Source organism: Loxodonta africana, chromosome 9 (assembly GCF_030014295.1).
Source record: "Loxodonta africana isolate mLoxAfr1 chromosome 9, mLoxAfr1.hap2, whole genome shotgun sequence".
Lineage (NCBI taxonomy): Eukaryota > Metazoa > Chordata > Mammalia > Proboscidea > Elephantidae > Loxodonta > Loxodonta africana.
This window is the reverse complement of record NC_087350.1, coordinates 95,253,308-95,275,450: the sequence shown is the minus strand read 5'-3', so window position 1 is coordinate 95,275,450 and position 22,143 is coordinate 95,253,308. Positions and strand designations below refer to the sequence as shown.

Genomic DNA, 22,143 nt, shown 5'->3' with positions numbered 1-22,143 from the left:
CTTGGGATTGGAAAACAAAATACTAGTAATTGGTATTTTAATATTTAATTTTATTAATGTATTTAACCTATCAATAATAATGTCAAATGCTGAAGGGAATACAATGTTGACAATATCTGGATGAATATCTAGTAACTACTTAAATTTAAAGTAATTTTCTCATACCAATGAAAATTAAAAGTTAAGTACACTAAAAATAACTTTAAAGAAAATAATTTAATATTTAATTACTTATTCTTGCTAGATAATTTTTAATATTTCATTACATTGCTGTAATGTAAAAAAAATGTATTTATACAAGTTTGTTATTTGCCTATGTGGTTTAAATATATTTCAATATATATAGGTAAATGAATTGCCTTAAAATTTACTCAGCAAATTTAGTAACTAAGTTAAATGAAATGTTAATAGCTTCTTAACTTTTAGCTTAAAATTTTGATTTAGTCATTATTTACCCGGCATTCAATAAAAAGGGTAGAGTTTACACTTTCTCACTTTATGTATAAAACACAGATATACATATAATATATAAACAAAAATACAGTACATCTGTTGTGATAAAATTTCAAGGAGGGGGGTCAGTTAGGAAATAAATATCTCAACACCCTGTGAGGGGGCTTCGATAACGAGAAAACACGGTTGAAAAACACTGAGCTAAAAGCCACATAGAGAGTGCATAAAGGAAAACAAAAACACAAGCAGAAAGTAAAGAGGGGGGTCATAAAGAAAATGAAAAGTAGCGTGTGCCCTATTAAAAACTCATGCCCAGAGCAGGGTCTGTCAGAGAACCTGGAGGCCCAGGCTCACAGACTCACCAGCATCAACCAGGACAGCAGCATCTACAAGATCCCCAATGGCCTTCTCTTTCCTTTTGCTGATCGCCCTGGTGGTGCTCAGCTGCAACTCCACCTGCTCTCTGGGCTGTGACCTGCCTCAGAGCCATAGCCTGGCTAACAGGAGAACCATGATACTTCTGTGACAAATGAGGAGAATCTCCCCTTTCTCCTGCCTGAAGGACAGAAATGACTTTGGGTTTCCCCAGGAGGAGCTTGATGGCAACAAGTTCCAGAAGACTCAAGCCATCTCTGTCCACCATGAAATAATCCAACAGCTCTTCAACCTCTTCAGCCTACAGGCCTCATCTGCTGCCTGGGATAAGACCCTCCTGGACAAATTGTACACTGGACTCTATCAGCAGCTGAATGACCTGGAAGTCTGTTTGATGAAGGAGATGGGGATAGAAGAAACTGCCCTCCCCTTGATAAACGAGGACTCCATGCTGGCTGTGAGGAAGTACTTCCAAAGAATCACTGTCTATCTGACAGAGAAGAAATACAGCCCTTGTGCCTGGGAGATTGTCAGAGCAGAAATCATGAGCTCCTTCTCTGCATCAACAAACTGGCAAGAAAGGCTAAGAAGTAAGGAAGACAACTTGGTCCCATAAAGAAAAATGATTCTCATTAACTAATATACTCTATCATATGTCCACCAGTTCAGCCATCCAAAGGCTCTCATTTCTGCTATAATTAGGACAGGAATTGGATCAAAATTGTCGAATGTATTTTCAGGAGTATTAAGCAACGCCTTGTTTAACTACATGGGCACTAGTTCCTTATAGGTGACCATGCTGATGTATGTATTTATCTACTACTTGAATATTTATTTAACTATTTAACTATTTATTTTTTTCACATCATATCATGTATACCTTTCGATTGTGCATAAAAATTGTTCTCCTTTGTATTTTGTAAATTTATTATTTTGCTTTGTTCATTAAATTTTTAATTATAGAAAAGTTATATTTGTTATTCTTCAAAACAGAAATACCAAGACTGATTGTGTAGTTAAAGAATGGATGGTATAATTCACTTAGCCATCATTATTATGTACAAGTCACAAGTAGGAATTGACTTTTTTTCTGTGCAGATTGTATGCTGTCCTCAGAATTTAGAGGTAAATACAACAGACATAGTTCCTATTCTCTTGTATCTTTGGTTTTTGTAGGGAAAGAAACCCAAAAACAATACTCATGCTTAGCTAACATCATCTCAGTTAAATGCTGTAATAAAACAAAGGGAAAAAAAAAAGGAATTTTCTCAGCAGAAGCTTGAGTGACACATGCCAACAATGAAAATAAAAGCAGTCTATATCCTCCACAAGTGGGCTAGTAGGTATCTAGCCATTGTCCATTGGCAATTGGCTATGAGTCTACAATTTATGGACAATGCCATAGCTGGAAGTTCATATCTGTTCACAAAAAGACTGCGAATGGTGGTTGTTACATGATAAGAGTCTGCAATGTAAGAAAGGCTTAAACTTGAGTCTAAGGACCTGCAGCCTTTAAAGTGGAGTGAAAATCCACAAAGGAAATAGAGGTGGGATGGCCATATATTAGCAGGGCAGAAAGAGAGAATGGTGATAAGAGCATGTCATGGATTGAATTGTGTACCGTAAAAACATATATCGGCTTCGCCGGGTCATGATTCCCAGTATTGTGTGATTGTCCACCGTTTTGTCATCTGATGTGATTTTCCTATGTGGTGTAAACCCTACCTCTATGATGTTAATGAGCCAGGATTAAAGGCAGTTATGGGCAGGACTCAAGCTACAAGATTAGGTTGTGTCTTAAGTGAATCTCTTTTGAGAAATAAAGAGAGAAGTGAGCAGAGAGACGTGGGAATCTCATATCGTCAAGAAATCAGCGCCAGGAGCAGAGTGTGTCCGTTGGACCCAGGGTTCCTGTGCAGAGAAGCTCCTCAGCCAGAGGAAGATTGATGATAAAGACCTCCCTCCAGAGCTGACAGAGACAGAAAGCCTTCCCCTGGAGCTGGAGCCCTGAATTCGGACTTCTAGCCTACTAGACTGTGAGAGAGTATGTTTTTCTTTGTAAAAGCCACCTATTTGTGGTATTTCTATTATAGCAGCACTAGATAACCAATACAGAATTTGCTACCACAAGTGGGGTGGTGCTCTGACAGATACCTAAAATGTGGATGCTGTTTTGAAACTGTGAATGGATAAAGGCTAGAAGAGTTTTAAAGTGCCTAGTAGTAAAAGCCTAGATTGCCTTGAAGAGATTGTTGGCATAATTATAGATATCAAAGACAATTCTGGTGAGGACTCAGAACGAAAGAGGATACCTGTTACACTGGAGCTGGCACAGACAGCAAGAAGCAACAGCTGAACCAGGAGACCAGCACAAGATGGTGCTGGAGCCAACCCACAGAGTGAGAGGGCTGATTGCCTTCCAGCTGAAGTTTATGGGTGAAGTGGGGTGCCTCCAGGCACTTATAGGTGGAGATAAAGAGCTTCGGAACACTTGCCCCAGCAGGGCAGACGTAGGCAGTGGGACAGAGGGGTCAAGAGGCCACAGAACCAGGAAGTAGAAGCTGAAGAGACAAGGAGCACAGGAAGCAGATCTGGAGCAGTCTCAATGAGTACGGCCACGACATCTGTGGTCTCCAAGGGTGGATTAGCCACTCAGATGGACTAGGAGAATGGAGCCGCCCAACTGTGAGGGAGCAGAGTTGCCATTCCAGTGGGCCTGGAAGGCAGAGCTGAAGTCCAAATCTGAGGGGCCTCCACTTAGAATCGGGAGAGTGTAGCCAACACCAAGAGTCTGGAGGGTAGGGCCATTGCCTAAATGGTCTCAGAGAACAAAGGATTAATTTCAAGTCTTGAGGGATAATGTAATGTGTTCTGCTGACTTGCTTGGTGCCTGTTATGCCTTCTCTCCCTCCAGTTTCTTCCATTTGTAATGGAAATGGCTAGCTTTTGCCTGTTCTGCCACTGTATTTTGAAAGCAGATAGCTTGTATTCTAGATTTCACAGATGAAGAGGAATTTTTGGATTTTGGACTTGGAATTGACTTAAGACTTTTGCTGTGATATGATGGGGTGAATATGTTTTACAGGTGGCAAGGACGTGAATTTTTGGAGACCAAAGGGTGGAATGTCATGGATTGAATTGTGTCCCCTAAAAATGTGTGTCAAATTGGCTGAGCCATCATTCCCAGTATTGTGTGATTGTCCACCATTTGGTCATCTGATGTGATTTTCCTATGTATTGTAAATACTTTTTTTCTAGTGCCTACCTCTGTGATATTAATGAAGCAGGATTGGGGCAGTTATGTTAATGAGGCAGGACTCAATCTATAAGATTAGGTTGTATTTTAAGTCAATCTCTTTTGAGATATAAAGGAGAGAAGGGAACAGAGAGACATAGGAACCCCTTAACACCAAGAAAGCAGTGCCAGAAGCAGAGTGAGTCCTTTGGACCCAGAGTTCTAGCCTACTAGAATGCAAGAGAATAAATTTCTCCACTTGTGGTACTTCTCTTATAGCAGCACTAGGGGACTAAGACAGAGCACATTTAAAGAAATAGAATGGCTTAGAAGAAGAATTAATGCATTCATGGATGATGTGGATTGCAACTGTCTACTACACTCTGAATATAGATGACATTGAGGATATTAATGGGAGCTGGTTTGATAGAAGTACTAATAAGAGACCATTTTGGAGCATGTGGAAGAGTGAAGAAGAGAAGTTAGTGACAATATGTATAGATAAACATTTTGAGTGGTTTGCCTTCTGAAGTGGATAATAGAAATAGGGTGGAACATGGAAAAGAATATGGACTATATTTACTCCGCAGAGTTTTCCTTTTTTGAAATAAATTTGTCTTTGGCTAGATTCATAAAATTGGTATATTGGCAAACCATTTTAATATTTTATTTATTTTAAATCATATATATTTCATTGCTTACAATGAAAATGTCTCATTGTTTTAATGAATTTTTTTTTTTTTTGAGTGTCAGCTGCTCAGTGGATAGAAACTGTCCACTATGGGGAAATTGAGGGAATCAGAGACCTTAGTGAGAGCAGTTTGGTAGAATTAATATGCAGAGACCACATTGGAGTAGGTAGAAGAGTGAGTAAGAAGAGAAATTCTCCCAGTGTCATTTGTTTTCACCTGATGAGTCACTTTCCTTCATTTACTTTCATTATATTCAGATTTGCACTGGCTTTCCTTTTGCTTCAATGACTCCAAATGCAATGACAGCTTTCTAAGAAAGTTAAGTGGAAAAAGGAAAAATGAGGTACTGAAAACTATCAAAAATAGTGGTACAGTTTTTTTCATTCTCATTTTTACTTATCTATTTTGGTACTAACCTCAAGGTGAAATAGGAAATAACTCAGATGCAGCAAGACTGTCTGGAAAAAATATTAAATAAAAAAGAAGGTAAAAAAATTTTTAAAGAATCTAATCCAGTAAAGAATGGGAGAAAGCTCATTTCATCCAGCATCGCATGCTGAGCCTCACTGTGTTTGCTGTGAGACAAATGAACCAAGGGGCTCAATATTAATGCACTGACTGAATAGTCTATGGAAGGTTATTAGTTACTTCAATAGAAGTTTCTGATGGGAGGTATGTCATCGTGGAGTCTCCAGTGACCCACTCAGGATCTTTGAGCATAGTAAGTGTTCAACAGTTTAATGAATTGAACTCAACACAGATATCAATATTTGGCAAAATAAAAGTCCTTTTTCTTTTTAAGGATAAAATGGGGGAAAATGCTTAAAAAGAACAAAAAAGAATGGGTAATTTCCTACTTCTAAGCTCCCTCTCAGCACACACAAATTCAGCATAACTTTTTTCTCACATCATCTGCAGACTATGGTAATATCTGACACATGAGCCCCTGGTCAAAGAAGAGGGGGCCACAACTGACAAGCTGTGTTATTCACAAAAATATACTGGGGCTTGTGCAGTTGATTGTTCTGGGACAAAAGCAATCATCCTCCAATAAAGTTGTGATGAGCTGACTGATGCCAGTCTATTGAAGAGTGAGTTGTTGTGAGTCACTTTCCTTTTTTACTTTCAGTCAAAGATATGTGGCTGTGTGCACATTGAGCCAGAGAGTATTCTAAAGATGTGTTAGCTAACATGAGAGGTGAATTGGGGCTGGGGAAAGGATAAAAATGTTGTGGGCCTTAGAATTAAAAATGATACACCCACATCCAATTAAAAAAAACTAGGATGGCACCCAGCGATTGCAGATAGTAAAGACAACCACCTAAAGAATCTTAAGTGACTCCTAAGAATGTGTTCAAAGAATGAAAAATGCCTGTGACATTCCTGGACACAAGGCCTTGGTGAAGCCCCGCCCACTGGCCATACTTGAATGTCTTCCTTTAAAGAGAACACCTGAGAATGTTATTCATGAATGATTATATCTTGAGTAATTACTATGAGCCTTTTGCTAATGGTAATGATAGTAGCCTTTTACCCTAAGGAGGTTCCTGTCAAACAGGTTTAATAAATCCTTTCTCAAGAGGACAAATCCAGAGGGCTAAGGCAATTTGGCTGCCATGCAAAACAAAGAGGGTGAAAACAGAGGCCCAGATCAGAGGCAAAAATTGTGCTTAGCAAGAAGAGGAGCAGTATTTACATAACTTTTGCTTTAACAAATGATGTTGCTCGCTTGATAGATCTGCATCAATTTCTATTGAAACATATGAAGTTTCTTAGTGCAAATTGAAAAAATGAAAATAATTTAAATTGTTGATGTCTCCTAAGTTTATTTTGAGGATTCGCAAAGGAAAGAAAAAAAAAAGTAATAAAATTATATATTCTTTGCAATATGAAAACTATTATGTTCTTTATTTAAAAGACATGCATAGAAAGGTCTTCAGAGAACTGGGAGAAAAGGCTCACACAGACACATACCTCATCCAGGCTACCATCATCCCCAAGATCCCCAGTTGTCCCCCTCCTCCCTGTCCCCAATACACACACACACACACACAGATTGGTCCAACTGGTTGTTAGTTGCAGAAGCATCTGATCTCTGGGTTGTGACCTGCCTCAGCATCATGGACTGAGTAACAGGAGGACCTTAACACTTCTGGGCTAAAAAAGAAAAATCTCCCTTTTCTCCACCTGAAATACAGAAATGACTTCAGACTCCTGTGAGACATGGTGAACGGCAGCCAGTTCCAGAAGGTCTGCACCATATCTATACTGAATGCTGCTTCCAACCGTGTTGACTGTGAACCCAAGGAAAATGAAATCCTTGGCCACTTTGATCTTTTCTCCATTTATCATGATGCGGTTTATTGGTCCAGTTGTGAGGATTTTTGCTTTTATGTTGAGGTGTAACCCATACTGAAGGCTGTGGTCTTTGCTTTTCATCAGTAAGTGTTTCAAGTCCTCTTCACATTCCGCAAGCAAGGTTGTGTCGTCTGAATAACACGGGTTGTTAACAAGTCTTCCTCTAATCTTGATGCCGTGTTCTTCTTCATATAGTCCAGATTCTTGGATTATTTTCTTAGTATAGAGACTGAATTAGTATGGTGAAAGGATACAACCTTGACGTACATCTTTCCTGACTTTCAAACACGAAGTATCCCCTTTTTCTTTCAAATGACTGCCTCTTGATCCCCTTTTTCTTTCAAATGACTGCCTCTTGATCTACGTACAGGTTCCTCATGAGCACAATTAAGTGTTCGGAAATTCTCATTCTTTGCAATGTCATCCATAATTTGTTATGATCCACACAGTCGAATACTTTCAAATAGTGAATAAAACACAGGTAAAACATCTTTCTGGTATTCTCTGCTTTCAGCCAGGATCCATCTCATATATCAGCAATGATATCCCTAGCTCCACATCCTCTTCTGAATCCAGCTGGAATTTCTGGCAGCTCCCAGTCAATGTATTGCTGTAGCAGCTTTTGAATGATCTTCAGCAAAATTTTACTTATATGTAATATTAATGAGACTGTTTGATACTTTCCACATTCTGATGGATTGCCTTTCTTTGGAATAGGCATAAATACAGATCTCTTCCCTACTCTGCAACATATGGGGTCGCCATGAGTTGAAATCCACTGTATGGCAACTGGTAACTGTTACATCATTTTAACAGGGACATTCCCTCATTTGCAGCTTTTGCTTTCAGTTAGTGGCTTTATAATCGGAAGGTAAAACTGAAAACCAGAAACCACAAAGGAACAGGAAGCAGCTGCCTGAACACACAGTGCAGGTTGATGAGGAGTGAAGGAGGCGAGCACCCTGGGGATTTCTACATTGCAGAGGAAGGAAACTCTTGTGACATGGGAGTGAAAGAATGTGATTCAGAAAGCAGGGGAAAAAGGTGGTAGTGTGCTAGGTATCAGAATCAGCAAACAAATAATGCATAACTAATATACAAGAAGCCTTGTAGCACTGAAAGTGCTCGCTTGTCTATGACAAATTTGGAAGATAGCGACCCAGTCAACCAACTGTTACGTACTACATACAATGTTGCAGCACGTAATTTGCTGATGTTGTCAATCTCAGATGTTCACTCACAGATGTTCAATGTTATGATTTACTGTTGGTAACACTGCCGTATGTTGGCAGATCAGAACTTAGTGGATTTTGAAGAAGAAAGGAATGCTAAAGAAGAAAAATATAATGAGAAGGGAAAGGAGAGAAAATGTCGAAAAATTTTACACTGAATCAGACTGAGTCCAGCATAACTAGATGGTGCCTGGCTACCACTGCAAATACTCTGACAGGCATCATGATAGAGGATCCCAGGCAGAGCTGGAGAAATATGTAGAACAAATTCTAACTCACAAAAAGAAGATCAGGCTTACTGGTCTGACAGAGACTGCAGAAATCCTAAGAGTACGGTCCCTGGACATCAATATAGCTCAATAATTAAGTCACTTCTGAGGTTCACTCTTCAGCCAAAGATTAGATAGGCCCATAAAAAAAAAAAAAACGAGACTAAATGGGCACGCCAGCCCAGGGGCAAGGAGGAGAAGGCAGGAGGGGACCGGAAAGCTGGTAATGGGGGAACTAAGGTTGAGAAGGGGAAAGTGTTGACATGTCATGAGGTTGGCAACCAATGTCACACATCATTATGTATATTAATTGTTTAATGAGAAGCTGGTTTGCTCTGTAAATCTTCACCTAAACTACAACTAAAAAAGAATTAAAAAAGAAAATGATTTTTCAGTTAATATTCTTGCTGGATAATCTATAAGATTCCATGACATTTCCATTATGTATGTATATACATTTCTCATTTGCCTATGTGATTTAATATATTGCAATTTATATAGGTAAATGGTTTACATTCAAGTTACTCAGTACATTTAGTTACCAATTAAATGAAATGTTAATAGATTTCTAACTTTTAGCTTAAAATTTTGATTTAGTCATTACTAACCCTGCATTCAATAAAAAGAGTAAAGTTTTCACTTTCTTATTGTATGCATAAAACATTGATATACATACAATATATAAACAAAAACACAGCATATTTGTGGTATGAAAATTTCATGGGGGGCTCATTTAGGAAAAAAAATCTCAACAGGCTGCCAGGGGGTCTCAATAATGAGAAAAACTGGTTGAGAAACACTGCACTAAAAACCAAGTACAGAGTGCATAAAGGAAAACAAAAACACAAGTAGAAGGTAAGAGGGGGTGGTCATAAAGAAAATGGAAAGTAGTGTGTTCCCTATTTAAAACCCATGCCCAGAGCAAGGTCTTCAGAGAACCTGGAGGCCCAGGCTCACAGACTCACCAGCACCAACCAGGACAGCAGCATCTACAAGATCCCCAGTGGCCTTCTCTTTCCTTTTGCTGATCGCCCTGGTGGTGCTCAGCTGCAACTCCACCTGCTCTCTGGGCTGTGACCTGCCTCAGAGCCATAGCCTGGCTAACAGGAGAACCATAGTGCTTCTGGGACAAATGAGGAGAATCTCCCCTTTCTTCTGCCTGAAGGACAGAAACGACTTTGGGTTTCCCCAGGAGGAGCTTGATGGCAACAAGTTCCAGAAGACTCAAGCCATCTCTGTCCACCATGAAATAATCCAACAGCTCTTCAACCTCTTCAGCCTACAGGCCTCATCTGCTGCCTGGGATAAGACCCTCCTGGACAAATTGTACACTGGACTCTATCAGCAGCTGAATGACCTGGAAGTCTGTTTGATGAAGGAGATGGGGATAGAAGAAACTGCCCTCCCCCTGATAAACGAGGACTCCATGCTGGCTGTGAGGAAGTACTTCCAAAGAATCACTGTCTATCTGACAGAGAAGAAATACAGCCCTTGTGCCTGGGAGATTGTCAGAGCAGAAATCATGAGCTCCTTCTCTGCATCAACAAACTGGCAAGAAAGGCTAAGAAGTAAGGAAGTCGACCTGGTCCCATAAAAAAAAAAATGGATTCTCATTAACTAGTACACTCTATCATACGTCCACAAGTTCGGCCATCCAAAGACTCTCATTTCTGCTATAATTAGAACAGGAATTTAACCAAAATTGTCCAGTATGTTTTCAGGAGTATTAAGCAACATTGTGTTCAACTACATGGGCATTAGTTCCTTACAGGTGACCATGAAGATGTATCTATTTATTTATCTATTTGTATATTTATTTACTTATTTATTTAGCTTTTTATATATTAACTTATTTTTTGTTCACATCATATGTATACCTTTACACTGTGCATAAAAATTCTGTTCTCCTTTATACTTTCTTAATTTATTATTTTGCTTTGTTCATTAAATTTTTACTATAGAAAACTTCATGTATTTGTTTATTCTTTAAAAAGGAAACAGCAAGACTGTGTAGTTCAATTAAAGAATGGATGGTATAATTCACTTTGCCATCATTATTATATACAATTTATAAGTAAAAATGGACTTTCTCTGTCCAGACTGTATGTTGTTCTCAGGATTTAGAGGTGAATACAGCAAACATAGTTCCTGCTCTCTTGTGTCTTTGATTTTTGTAGGGAAAGAAACCTAAAAACAACAATTATGCCTAACTTATCAGCTCAGTTAAATACTATAATGGGACAAAGGAAAAAAAGGAATTTTCTCAGCAGAAGCTGAGTGACACATGCCAACAAGAAAAACGAAAGTAGTTTATACCCCCACAAGTGGGCTAATAGGTATCTAGTCATTGTCCATTGGAAATTGGCTATGATTCTACAATTTACAAGCAATGTCATAGCTGGGAGTTCATATCTGTTCAGAGAAAGATCATGAATGGTAGTGGTTATATAATAGGAGAGTCTAGAGTGAAAGACTTAAACTCAAGTCCAAGGACCTGCAGCCTTTAAAGGGGAGTGAAAATGCACAAAGGAAACAGAGATGGAATGGCCATACATTAGCAGGACAACAAGAGAGAATGGTGATAAGAGCATATCATGGATTGAATTGTGTATCCAAAAAATGTGCATCAACTTGGCTGGGTCATGATTCCCAGTATTGTGTGATTGTCTACCATTTTGTCAAGCGATGTGATTTTCCTACCTCTGTGACGTTAATGAGACAGGATTAGTGCTAGTTATGTTACTGAGGCAGGATTCAAACTATAAGATTAGGCTGTGTCTTGAGTCAATCTCTTTTTAGATATAAAAGAGAGAAGAGAGTAGAGAGACCTGGGGACCTCATATCACCAAGAAAGCAGTGCCAGGAGCAGAGTGCATTGTTTGGACCCAGGGTTCCTGTGCAGAGAAGCTCCTTGACCAGGGGAAGATTGATGACAAGGACCTTCTTCCAGAGCTGACAAAGACAGAAAGCCTTTCACTGGAGCTGGTGCCCTGAATTCCAATTTTAGCCTACAAGACTATGAGAGAATAAATTTCTCTTTGTTAAAGCCATCCACGTGGGGTATTTCTGTTATAGAAGCTCTAGATAACCAAGACAGAACTTGCTACCACACATGGGGTGCTGCTCTGACAGCTAAAATGTGGAAGCTGTTTTGAAATTGTGAATAGAGGCTGGAAGAGTTTTAAAGTGCATAATAGTAGAAGCCTAGATTGCCTTGAAGAGACTGTAGGGGGATTATGGACATCAAAGACAATTCTGGTGAGGACTTAGAAGGAAAGAGGAGACCTGTTACACTGGAGCTGCTGCAGGCAGTGAGAAGCAGCAGCAGAACCAGGTGCAGGGCAAGACTGTGCTAGAGCCAACCCAAAGAGAGAGAGAGCTGAGTGCCTTCCAGCTGAAGTTTACGGGCAGAGTGGGGTGGTTGCAGGCACTTATAGGTAGAGCAAAAGAGCTGTCTTAGCAGGGCAGACTCAGGTAGCAAGGCACAAGGGTCCAAGAGGCCAAGGAACCAGGAAGAAGAACCTCAAGAGATAAGGAGCACAGGAAACAAAACTGCTGCAGTCTCAAAGAGTAGGGTCACGATATCTGTGGTCTCCAAGGGTGGAGTAGCAACTCAGATGAACTAGGAGAATGGAGCCACCCAAATGCGAGGGAGCAGGGTTGCCATTCCAGTGGGCCTGGAAGGCAAATCTGAAGTCCAGATCCAAGAGGCCTCCGCTCAGAATATGGAGAGTGTGGCCAACGCCAAGAGTCTGGAGGGCAGAGCCATTGCCTAAATGATCACAGAGAACAGAGGATTAATTTCAAGCCTTGAGGGCTGATGTAATGTGTTCTGCTTACTTGCTTGGTGCCTGTTAACCCTTCTTTCCCTCCAGTTTCTCCCATTTATAATGGAAACCTCTAGCTTGTGGCTCTTCCACCACCGTACTTTGGAAGCAGATAACTCGTATTCTAGATGAAGAGGAATTTTTGGATTTTGGCCTTGGGGTTGATTTAAGACTTTTTTCTCTGATATGATGAGGTGAATGCATTTTACATGTGGCAAGGACATGAATCTTTGTGGGCCAAAGGGTGGAATGTCATGGATTGAATTAAGTCCCCCCAAAATGTGTGTCAAATTTGCTGGATCATGATTTCCAGTATTGTGTGATTGTCCACCATTTGGTCATCTAATGTGATTTTCCTATGTGTTGTAAATCCTACCTCCAGATTTTAATGAAGTGGGATTAGGGTCAGCTCTGTTAATGAGGCTGAACTCAATCTATAAGATTAGGTTGTGTTTCAAATCAATCTGTTTTGAGATATAAAAGACAGAAATGAGCAGAGAGACATAGGAACCTCTTACTACAAGAAAGTAATGCCAGGAACAGAGTGTGTCCTGTGGACATGGGGTTCCTGTGCACAGAAGCTCCTAGATCAGGGAAAGATTGATGACAAGGACCTTCCACCAGAGATGACAGAGAGAGAAAGCTTTCTTCAGGAGCTGGTGCCCTGAATTTGGACTTCTAGCCTACTAGAATGTGAGAGAATAAATTTCTCTTTGTAAAAGCCATCCACCTGTGGTATTTCTGTTATAGCAGTGCCAGACGACTAAGACAGAATACATTTAAAGAAGTAGAATGGCATCCATGGAAGATGTGGATTGCAAGTGTCTACTATAGATTGATGTTTTCATTATACTTGGATCCACAATCAACACACATGGAAGCAGCAGTCAAGAAATCAAAAGATGCATTGCATTGGACAAATCAGCTGCAAAAGACCTCTTTAAAGAGTTGAAAAGCAAAGATGTCGACTTGAGGACTAAGGTGCTCCTGACCCAAGCCATGGTGTTTTCAATCACCCCATATGCATGCGAAAGCTGGACAATGAATAAGAAAGACAGAAGAAGAATCGATGCCTTTTAATTGTGGTGTTGGGGAAGAATATTGAATATACCACGGACTGCCAAAAGAATGAATGAGTCTGTTTTGGAAGAGGTATAGCCAGAATACTCCCTAGAAGCAAGGATGGTGAGACTACGTCTCACAGACTTTGGGCATATTATCAGGAGGAATCAGTCCCTGTAGAAGGACATCATGCTTGGTAAATTAGAAGGTCAGCAAAAAAGACGAAGGCCTTCAATGAGATGGATTGACACAGTGGCTACAACAATGGGCTCAAGCAGAGCAACAATTGTGTGAATGACGCAAGACCAGGGAGTGTTTTACTCTGTTGTGCATAGGGTTGCTATGAGTTGGAACCGAGCTGACAGCACCTAACACCAACAACAACTATACCCTGAATATAGATAACATTGAGGAGCTGGTTTGGTAGCAGTACTAATAAGAAACCATTTTGGAGTAAATGGAAGAGTTAAGTGTACAGAAAAAAATTTTGAGTTGTTTGCTTTCTGAAGTGGATGACAGAAATAGGGCCGAACATGGAAAAGAATATGGATTATATTCACTCTGCATAGCTTTCCCTGTTTTGAAATAGATTTGTCTCTGGCTAGATTCATAGAATTGGTGTATTGTCAAGTTATTTTAATATTTTATTTATTTTAAATAAGATATATTGCATTGCTTATAATGGAAATGTCTCATTGTTTTAATTAATACTACCTGGAATGTCAGTAAGCTGCTCAGTGGGTAGAAACTGTCTACTATGGGGAAATTGAGGGTATCAGAGACCTTGGAGAGAGAAGTTTGGTAGAATTAATATGAAGAAACAGTATTAAAGTAGGTGGAAAGTGAATTAGAGGAGAAAATCTCCCAGAGTCACTTCTTTTCACTTGGGGAGTCACTTTCCTTCTTTTACTTTCATCACATTCAGATCTGCATTTGCTTTCCTTTTGCCTCAGTGACTACAAATGCAATGACAACTTTCTAAGAAAGTTATATGGAGAAAAGAAAAACGATGTATTGAAAACTATGAAGAATAATAGTACGGTCCTTTTCATTTTTACTTCCCTAAAGATGAAATAGAAAAGTAACTCAGATGCAGCAAGACAGAGCTTGTCTAGAAAAATACTAAATAAAAGAGAAGGTATAAAATTTTAAGGAATCTCAATGCAGCAAAAATGGGAGGGTTCCTTTTATCCGGTATCGTATATTGAGTCTCACTGTGTTTGCTGTGAGACACAGAACAATGAACCAAGAGGCTCAATAGAAATCCACTGACTGAACAGTCTATGGAAGTTTATTAGCTACTTCAACAGAAGTTTCTGATGGGAGGTAAGTCATCACTGAATCTCCCGTGGTCAGCTCAGGAACTTCAAGCATAGTAAGTGTTCAACGATTTAATGAATTGAACTCAACACAGAAACCAACATTTGGCAAAATAAAAGTTCTTTTTCGAGTTAAGGTTAAAACGGAAATAAAATTACAAAAGAACGAAAAAGAATAGATTATTTTCCTATTTCTATGCTCCCTCTCAGCCCACATATATTCAGCATAACTTTTTTCTCACATCATCTGTAGGCTATGGTAATATTTGATACATGAACCCTGATCAAAAGAAGAGGGGGTCACAAATGACAAGCTATATTATTCACAAAAACATGCCTGGGGCTTGTGCAGTTGATGTTTGGGGACAAAAGCAATCACCTTCCAATAAAGGTAATGCTACAAGTTCAAAGTTCTGATGCGCTGACTCATGCCAGTCTGTTGAGGAGTGAGTTGTGGAGAGTCACTTTCCTTCTTTTACATTCAGTTAAAGACATGTGGCTGTGTGCACATTGAACCAGAAATTAATCTAAAGATGTGTTAGCTAACTTGAGAAGTGAAGTGGGCCTAGGGAAAGGATGGACGTACTGTGGGTCTTAGAATCAAAAATGACACACCCATTTGTCCAATTAAAAAAAGTAGGGTATCACCCAGAGATTTCAGGTAGTAAAGACCGCTACCTGAAGACTCTTTAGCAACTCCTGTAAGAAAGGGTTGAAAGAGTGAAAAATGCCTGTTGCATTCTTGGACACAAGGCCCTGGTAAAGACCAGCCCCTTGGCCATACTTGAATGTCTTTCTTTATAAAAGAAAATCTGTGAATGTTATTCATTAATAATTATACCTTGAGTAATTACTATGAACCTTTTGGTAATGACAATATAGTGAACAGCAGATAGCCTTTTACCCTAAGGAGGTAGTAGTCAAAGAGGCCTGGTAAATCCTTTCTCAAGAGGAGAAATCCAGAGAGCTGAGGTAACCTGGCTGCCAAGCAAAACAAAGAGGGTAAAAACGGAACTCTGAATCAGAGGTCAAAATTGTCCTTAGCAGGGAGAGGAGCACTATTTACGTAGGCCTTACTTTAATGAAAGATTTGCTCACTTGAATCCATTTATATTGAAACATATGACATTTCTTTGGGCAAATTAAACTGAAATGGAAAAAAATGAAAAAATAATTTAAAAATTGTTGATGTCCCCCAAGTTCATTTCAGAATACACAAAAGAAAGGAAAAAAAAAAAAGGAATAAAAGTGTACATTCTATGCCATATGAAAACTATTACGTTCTCTATTTAAGAGGCATGGTCTTCAGGGAACCTGGGAGAAAAGGCTCACATAGATACATACTTCACCCAGATCGCCAACATCCCCAAGATTCCCAAATATTCCTCCCTCCCCATCAAATACACATTCTGGTTGTCCCTAGTGGTGGTTAGTTGCAGCAACGTATGATCTCTGGAATGTGACCTGCCTCAGAATTACAGACTGATTAACAGGAGGGCCCTGGTGGTACACTGGTTTAGTGATATGGCTGCTAATCAAAAAGCTGGCAGTTGAAATCTACCAGCTGCTCCTTGGAAATCATGTAGGGCAGTTCTACTCTGTCCTGTAGGGTTACTATGAGACTATGAGGTGTAATTGACTTGATGGCAATTAGTTTGGTTTTTGTTTTGATGCTTCTTGGATAAGAAGAAATATCTCCCTTTTTTACACTTGAAATACAGAAATGGGACATGATAGATGGCAGCCAGCTTCAGAAGGCCTGGGCCATATCCATCCTCCACAAAAAAACTCCAGCAAATCTTCAACCTCTTCAACCCACAAAATGGCTACTCTCCTACTTGGAATATGAACCTTCTGGGAAAACTCTGCACTAAAATACACCAATAGCTGGAAGACCCAGACATCTGTTTGGTATATAAAGCTGGACCTGAAGAGACATCTTTGGAAAGCAAGGGCCGTTCATACTCTGGAGGTAAAGAGGGCTTCCGTGGATTCCATATCTATCAGAAAGAGAAGCAATGAAGTGACTGTGCAAGAGAAGTTGTCAGATGGACATGAGAGATCCTCCTCTTCATCAACAAACTCACAAGAAAAATTAAAAAGTAAGAAAGGGAACCTGGAAGTTGACCGAAATGGTTCTCATTAATTAATACACTAGATGAAACTTTGGCATGTTTAGTTATTCTAAAGACTCTTGTTTCTGCTTTAGTCATGTTGTTGTTGTTGTTAGGTGCCATCGAGTCGGTTCCAACTCCTAGCGACCCTATGCACAACACAACAAAACACTGCGCAGTCCTGAGCCATCCTTACAATCATTGTTATGTTTGAGCTCATTGTTGCAGCCACTGGGTCAATCTACCTCGTTGAGGGTCTTCCTCTTTTCCACTGACCCTGTACTCTGCCAAGCATGATGTCCTTCTCCAGGGACTGATCCCTCCTGACAACATGTCCAAAGTATGTAAGATGCAGCCTCACCATCCTTGCTTCTAAGGAGCGTTCTGGTTGTACTTCTTCTAAGACAGATTTGTTCATTCTTTTGGCAGTCCATGGTATATTCAATATTCTTCACCAACACCACTAAGGTGCACCTGACCCAAGCCATGGTATTTTAAATTGCATCATATGCATGTGAAAGCTGGACAATGAATAAGGAAGACCGAAGAAGAATTGACGCCCTTGCAGTGTGGTGTTGGCTTTAGTCATGGATAGAGTTAAATTCTTCAAAAGCTCCTGTTGTTAAAATATAATTATCTCTAGGGGCATCAGATTTTAAGAGATGTCTATGCAGATGTCACGTATGTGTGATAGTTAATGTTATGTGTCAACTTGGGTAGGTTATGATTCCCAGTATTGTGTGATTTTCCTCGATTTTGTGATCTGATGTAATTGTCCTTCATCTTATAGTATCCTGCAACTATCCTCCATTTTATGTGTTGTAAATCCTAAGCCTCTGTATGTTAGTGAGGCAGGATTAGTATGGGGTATATCTTGTTTTTATATCTTGAGGCACATCCTTACTAAAGAGCATGACTCAAGTCACACCCTTACTAAAGTCGCACCCTTACAAAAAGTCACTGCCTTACTCAGGGTCTGATGTAAGGGGAGTTTCCTTGAGGGTGTGCCCTACATACAGCATATATATGGTCACCCGGCAAAGTTCCCTCTTGCTCTGGATCCTGCATCTGGCTTGTCATTATCTGACCTTCAGTTCTTGGAACTTGAGCCTGTTGTCTGACCTACCCATTCTGTGATTCGATAGCCTCTGCAGCCCTGTGAGACAGCTGCCTGCCATCTGCTTTTGCAGCCCCATGAGCCAAAGCCTACCATCTGACCTGCTAATTGTGGGTTTGTCAGCCCCTGCAAGAACATGAGTCAGGAGAAGCCTCCAGCCTGATGCCTGACCTGCAGGCTTGGGACTTGCCAGCCTCTACCACCACATAAGCCATTTTCTTGTGATAAATCTCTCTATATATATGTATAAATAAATATGTCTTCTCTAGAAGACTAACGGAACCTTAGTCTTCAAAGTGACATCTTTGCTCTTTAACACTTTAAAGAGGTCTTTCGCAACAGATTTGCCAGTGAAATGCGTTTTTTGATTTCTTGACTGCTGCTTCCATGGCTGTTGATTGTGGACCCAAGGAAAATGAAATCCTTCACAACGTCAATCTTTTCTCTGTTTATCATGATGTTGCTTTCTGGTCCAGTTGCGAGGATTTTTGGTTTCTTTATGTTGATGTGTAATCCATACTGAAGGCTGTGGACTTTGCTCTTCATCAGTAAGTGCTTCAAGTCCTCTTCACTTTCAGCAAGCAGGGTTGTGTCATCTGCATAGTGCAGGCTGTTAATGAGTCTTCCTCCAATCCTGATGCTGTGTTCTTCTACACACAGTCCAGCTTCTCACATTATTTGCTCAGCATACAGATTGAAGAGGTATGGTGAAAGGATACAACCCTAATGCACACCTTTCCTGACTTTAAACCAATCAGTATCTCCTTGTTCTGTCCGAACAACTGACTCGATCTATGTACAGGTCCCTCATGAGCACAATTAAGTGTTCTGAAATTCCCATTCTTTGCAACGTTATCCATAATTTGTTATGATCCACACAGTTGAATGCCTTTGCATAGTCAATAAAACACAGATAAACACCTTTTTGGTATTCTCTGCTTTCAGCCAGGATCCATCAGACATCAACAATTATATCCCTGGTTCCACGTCCTCTTCTGAATCTGGCCTGAATTTCTGGCAGTTCCCTGTCAATAGACTGCTGCAGCTGCTTTTGAATGATATTCAGCAAAATTTTACTTGCTTGTGACATTAATGATATTGTTCGATAGTTTCTGAGTTTGGTTGGATCACCTTTCTTGGGAATAGGCATAAATATGGATTTCTTCCAGTCAGTTGGCCAGGTAGCTATCTTCCAAATTTCTTAGCATAGACGAGTGTGTGCTTCCAGAGCTGCATCTATTTGTTGAACCATCTCAATTGATGTTCTGTCAATTCCTGGAGCCTTGTTTTTTGCCAATGCCTTCAGTGCAGCTTGGACTTCCTCCCTCAGCACCATCAGTTCCTGATCATATGCTACCTCTTGAAATGCTTGAACATCAACCAATTCTTTTTGGTATAATGACTCTGTGTATTCCTTCCATCATGTTCTGATGCTTCCTGTGTCGTTTAATATTTTCCTTATAGAATCATTCACTATTTCAACCCGAGGCTTGAATTTTTTCTTCAGTTCTTTCAGCTTGAGAAATGCCAAGCATATTTTTTCTTTTGTTTTCCTATCTCCAGCTCTTTGTACATGTCATTATAATACTTTACACTTCTCAAGCCGTTCTTTGAAATCTTCTGTTTCATCTCTTTTACTTCATCATTTCTTCCTTTTGCTTTAGCTACTTGACATTCAAAAGCAAGCTTAAGAGTCTCTACTGACATCCATTTTGGTCTTTTCTTTCTTTTCTGTCCTTTTAATGACCTCTTGCTTTCTTCATATATGATGTCATTAATCTCATTCCATAACTCATCTGGTCTTCGGTCACTAGTGTTGAATGTGCCAAAGCTATCTTGAGATGGTCTCTAAATTCAGGTGGGATATACTCAGGGTTGTACTTTGGCTCTCAGGGACTTGTAATTTTCTTCAGGTTCAACATGAACTTGCATATGGGCAATTGGTGGTCTGTTCTGCAGTCTGCCCCAGCCTTGTTCTGTCTGAGGATATTGAGCTTTTCCATTATCTCTTTCCACAGATATAGTTGATTTGATTCCTGTGTATTCCATCTGGTGAAATTCATGTGTATAGTCACCATTCATGTTGGTGAAAAAAAGTATTTGCAATGAAGAAGTCATTGGTCTTGCAAAATTCTATCATGCCATCTCTCGCATTGATTCTATCACCAAGGCCATATTTTCCAACTACAGATCATTCTTCTTTGTTTCCAACTTTTGCATTCCAATCACCAGTAATTATCAATGCATCCTGATTGCATGTTTGATCAATTTTAGGCTGCAGAAGCTGGTAAAAATCTTTAATTTCTTCATCTGTGGCCCTAGTGGTTGGTGTGTAAATTTGAATGATAGTGGTATTAACTGGTATTCCTTGTAGGCACAGGAATATTATCCTATTACTGACAGTGTTGTACTTCTGGACAGATCTTGAAGTGTCCTTTTTGCGGATGAATGCAACATCAATCCTCTACAAGTTGTCATTCTCAGCATAGTAGACCATGTAATTGTCTGATTCAAAATGGCCAATACCAGTCCATTTCAGCTCACTAATGCCTAGGATAGCAATGCTTATGCATTCCATTTCATTTTTGACGATTTTCAATTTTCCTAGATTCATACGTTGTACATTCCATGTTCCAAGTATTAATGGATGCTTGCAGCTGTCTCTGCTCATTTTGAGTCATACCACATCAGCAAATGAAGGTCCTGAAAGCTTGACTCTGTCCACATAATTAAGGTCAACTCTACTCAAGAGGCAGCTCTTCCCCAGTCATTTTTTGAGTGCCTTCCAACCTGAGGGGCTCATCTTCCGGCACTATATCAAACAGTGTTCCATTGCTATTTATAAGGGTTTCACTGGCTAATTATTTTCAGAAGTAGACTGCTAGGTCCTTCTTCCCAGTCTATCTTAGTCTGGAAGCTCAGCTGAAACTTGTCTGCCATGGGTGACCCTGTTGGTATCTGAATACCAGTGGCATACCTTCCAGCATCACAGCAACACCCAAGCTCCCACAGTACTACAAACTGAGAGACACGTGGGGGTGGTAGAGACTGCCAATCTGGGAGTGCAACCACAAGGGAAATCAGAGGAAGTATCTCTTGTTTGATGGTACATGAACTCTTTCTTAAATTACCAATTTTACAAATTTATTTCTATTACAAAATTGTGTGGCTTGACTCTATACTTAGGAGAAAATTTCACTGTCAGTTTGAATAATGACCTTGCATCTTTTCCACATTGACTCAGTAGGTAAGACAGAGCTCAGAGAATACAGTGATGGCCAACAGACAGCATGTGGGGGTATCTATTTGGTCAGAATTTGAGAGGTATTAAGGTAATCCAGGCAATATGATAACTGAAAATTTTAATCAGGATGTGTGTGTGTGTGTGTGTGTGTGTGTGTGTGTGTGTGTGAATTTGCTCAGGCAGCAGGGAGGGCCTTCCACTTAGGAGGGATGTGAGGGATCTTTCAAAATTTTGCCTCAGGTTACTCAATCTTTAGATCTTCTCTTTCCATAACGGTGGTGGTTGTGAGGCTCAAAGTTATGTTTTAAGCTATGTTTGTTCCTTAAGTTTCTTTCCTCCCTCACTGCTGTGGGGAGAACCAGTGTAAGAGTAGGGCAAAGACATGAACACTTTGGGATTCACTTGGCTTTTTTCTCTGTGATTGCTTAATACCTTTCAAATACTATGACTTCTTCTATCAGTCGGATGCTGCTTTTTTTCTTAAAGTAATTTTACTTTTTCATTGTTGTTTGTTATTGTATGTTTGGGAAGCAAAACTTCTATGATTTGGTGCTGAACTGTCACCATATCCTACCAATCTCTATACCCATGTTCTGATCATATCCATAAATTATGAATTTGTTATATATTTGAAAGTTTTGGAGAACAAGGATGTGGTGGAGATCTTGTCAGCAGTGAGATGCTCACCACACACCAGTCCTGCACAAGTCCCTTGGTGGTGCTTAATGTTAGCTACCAAGCTGGTCATTGAGGAGAAGGGGGCCCGAGAAGATCATGGTCGCTTTTGGAGTTCCCTGAGAATACCTTTGGAGGGGTCATGGTGCAGTGCCAGCTGGAGGATACAGG

General features: G+C 39.9%; 1 protein-coding gene and 1 pseudogene across 1 annotated transcript; both read left to right on the top strand.

Annotated features, from left to right (window-relative positions):
* The first annotated feature begins 355 nt into the window (after nucleotides 1-355).
* On the top strand, nucleotides 356-1,606 carry LOC100660554 (interferon alpha-5-like; annotated as a pseudogene).
* Nucleotides 1,607-4,419: 2,813 nt separating this feature from the next.
* Nucleotides 4,420-10,467, top strand: LOC135232347 (interferon alpha-5-like). The gene is made up of 2 exons (XM_064290854.1): nucleotides 4,420-4,495; nucleotides 9,535-10,467. Exons 1-2 carry the CDS (start codon nucleotides 4,420-4,422, stop codon nucleotides 10,206-10,208), a joined length of 750 nt encoding a protein of 249 aa, XP_064146924.1. The 3' UTR covers nucleotides 10,209-10,467.
* The last annotated feature ends 11,676 nt before the right edge of the window (nucleotides 10,468-22,143 follow it).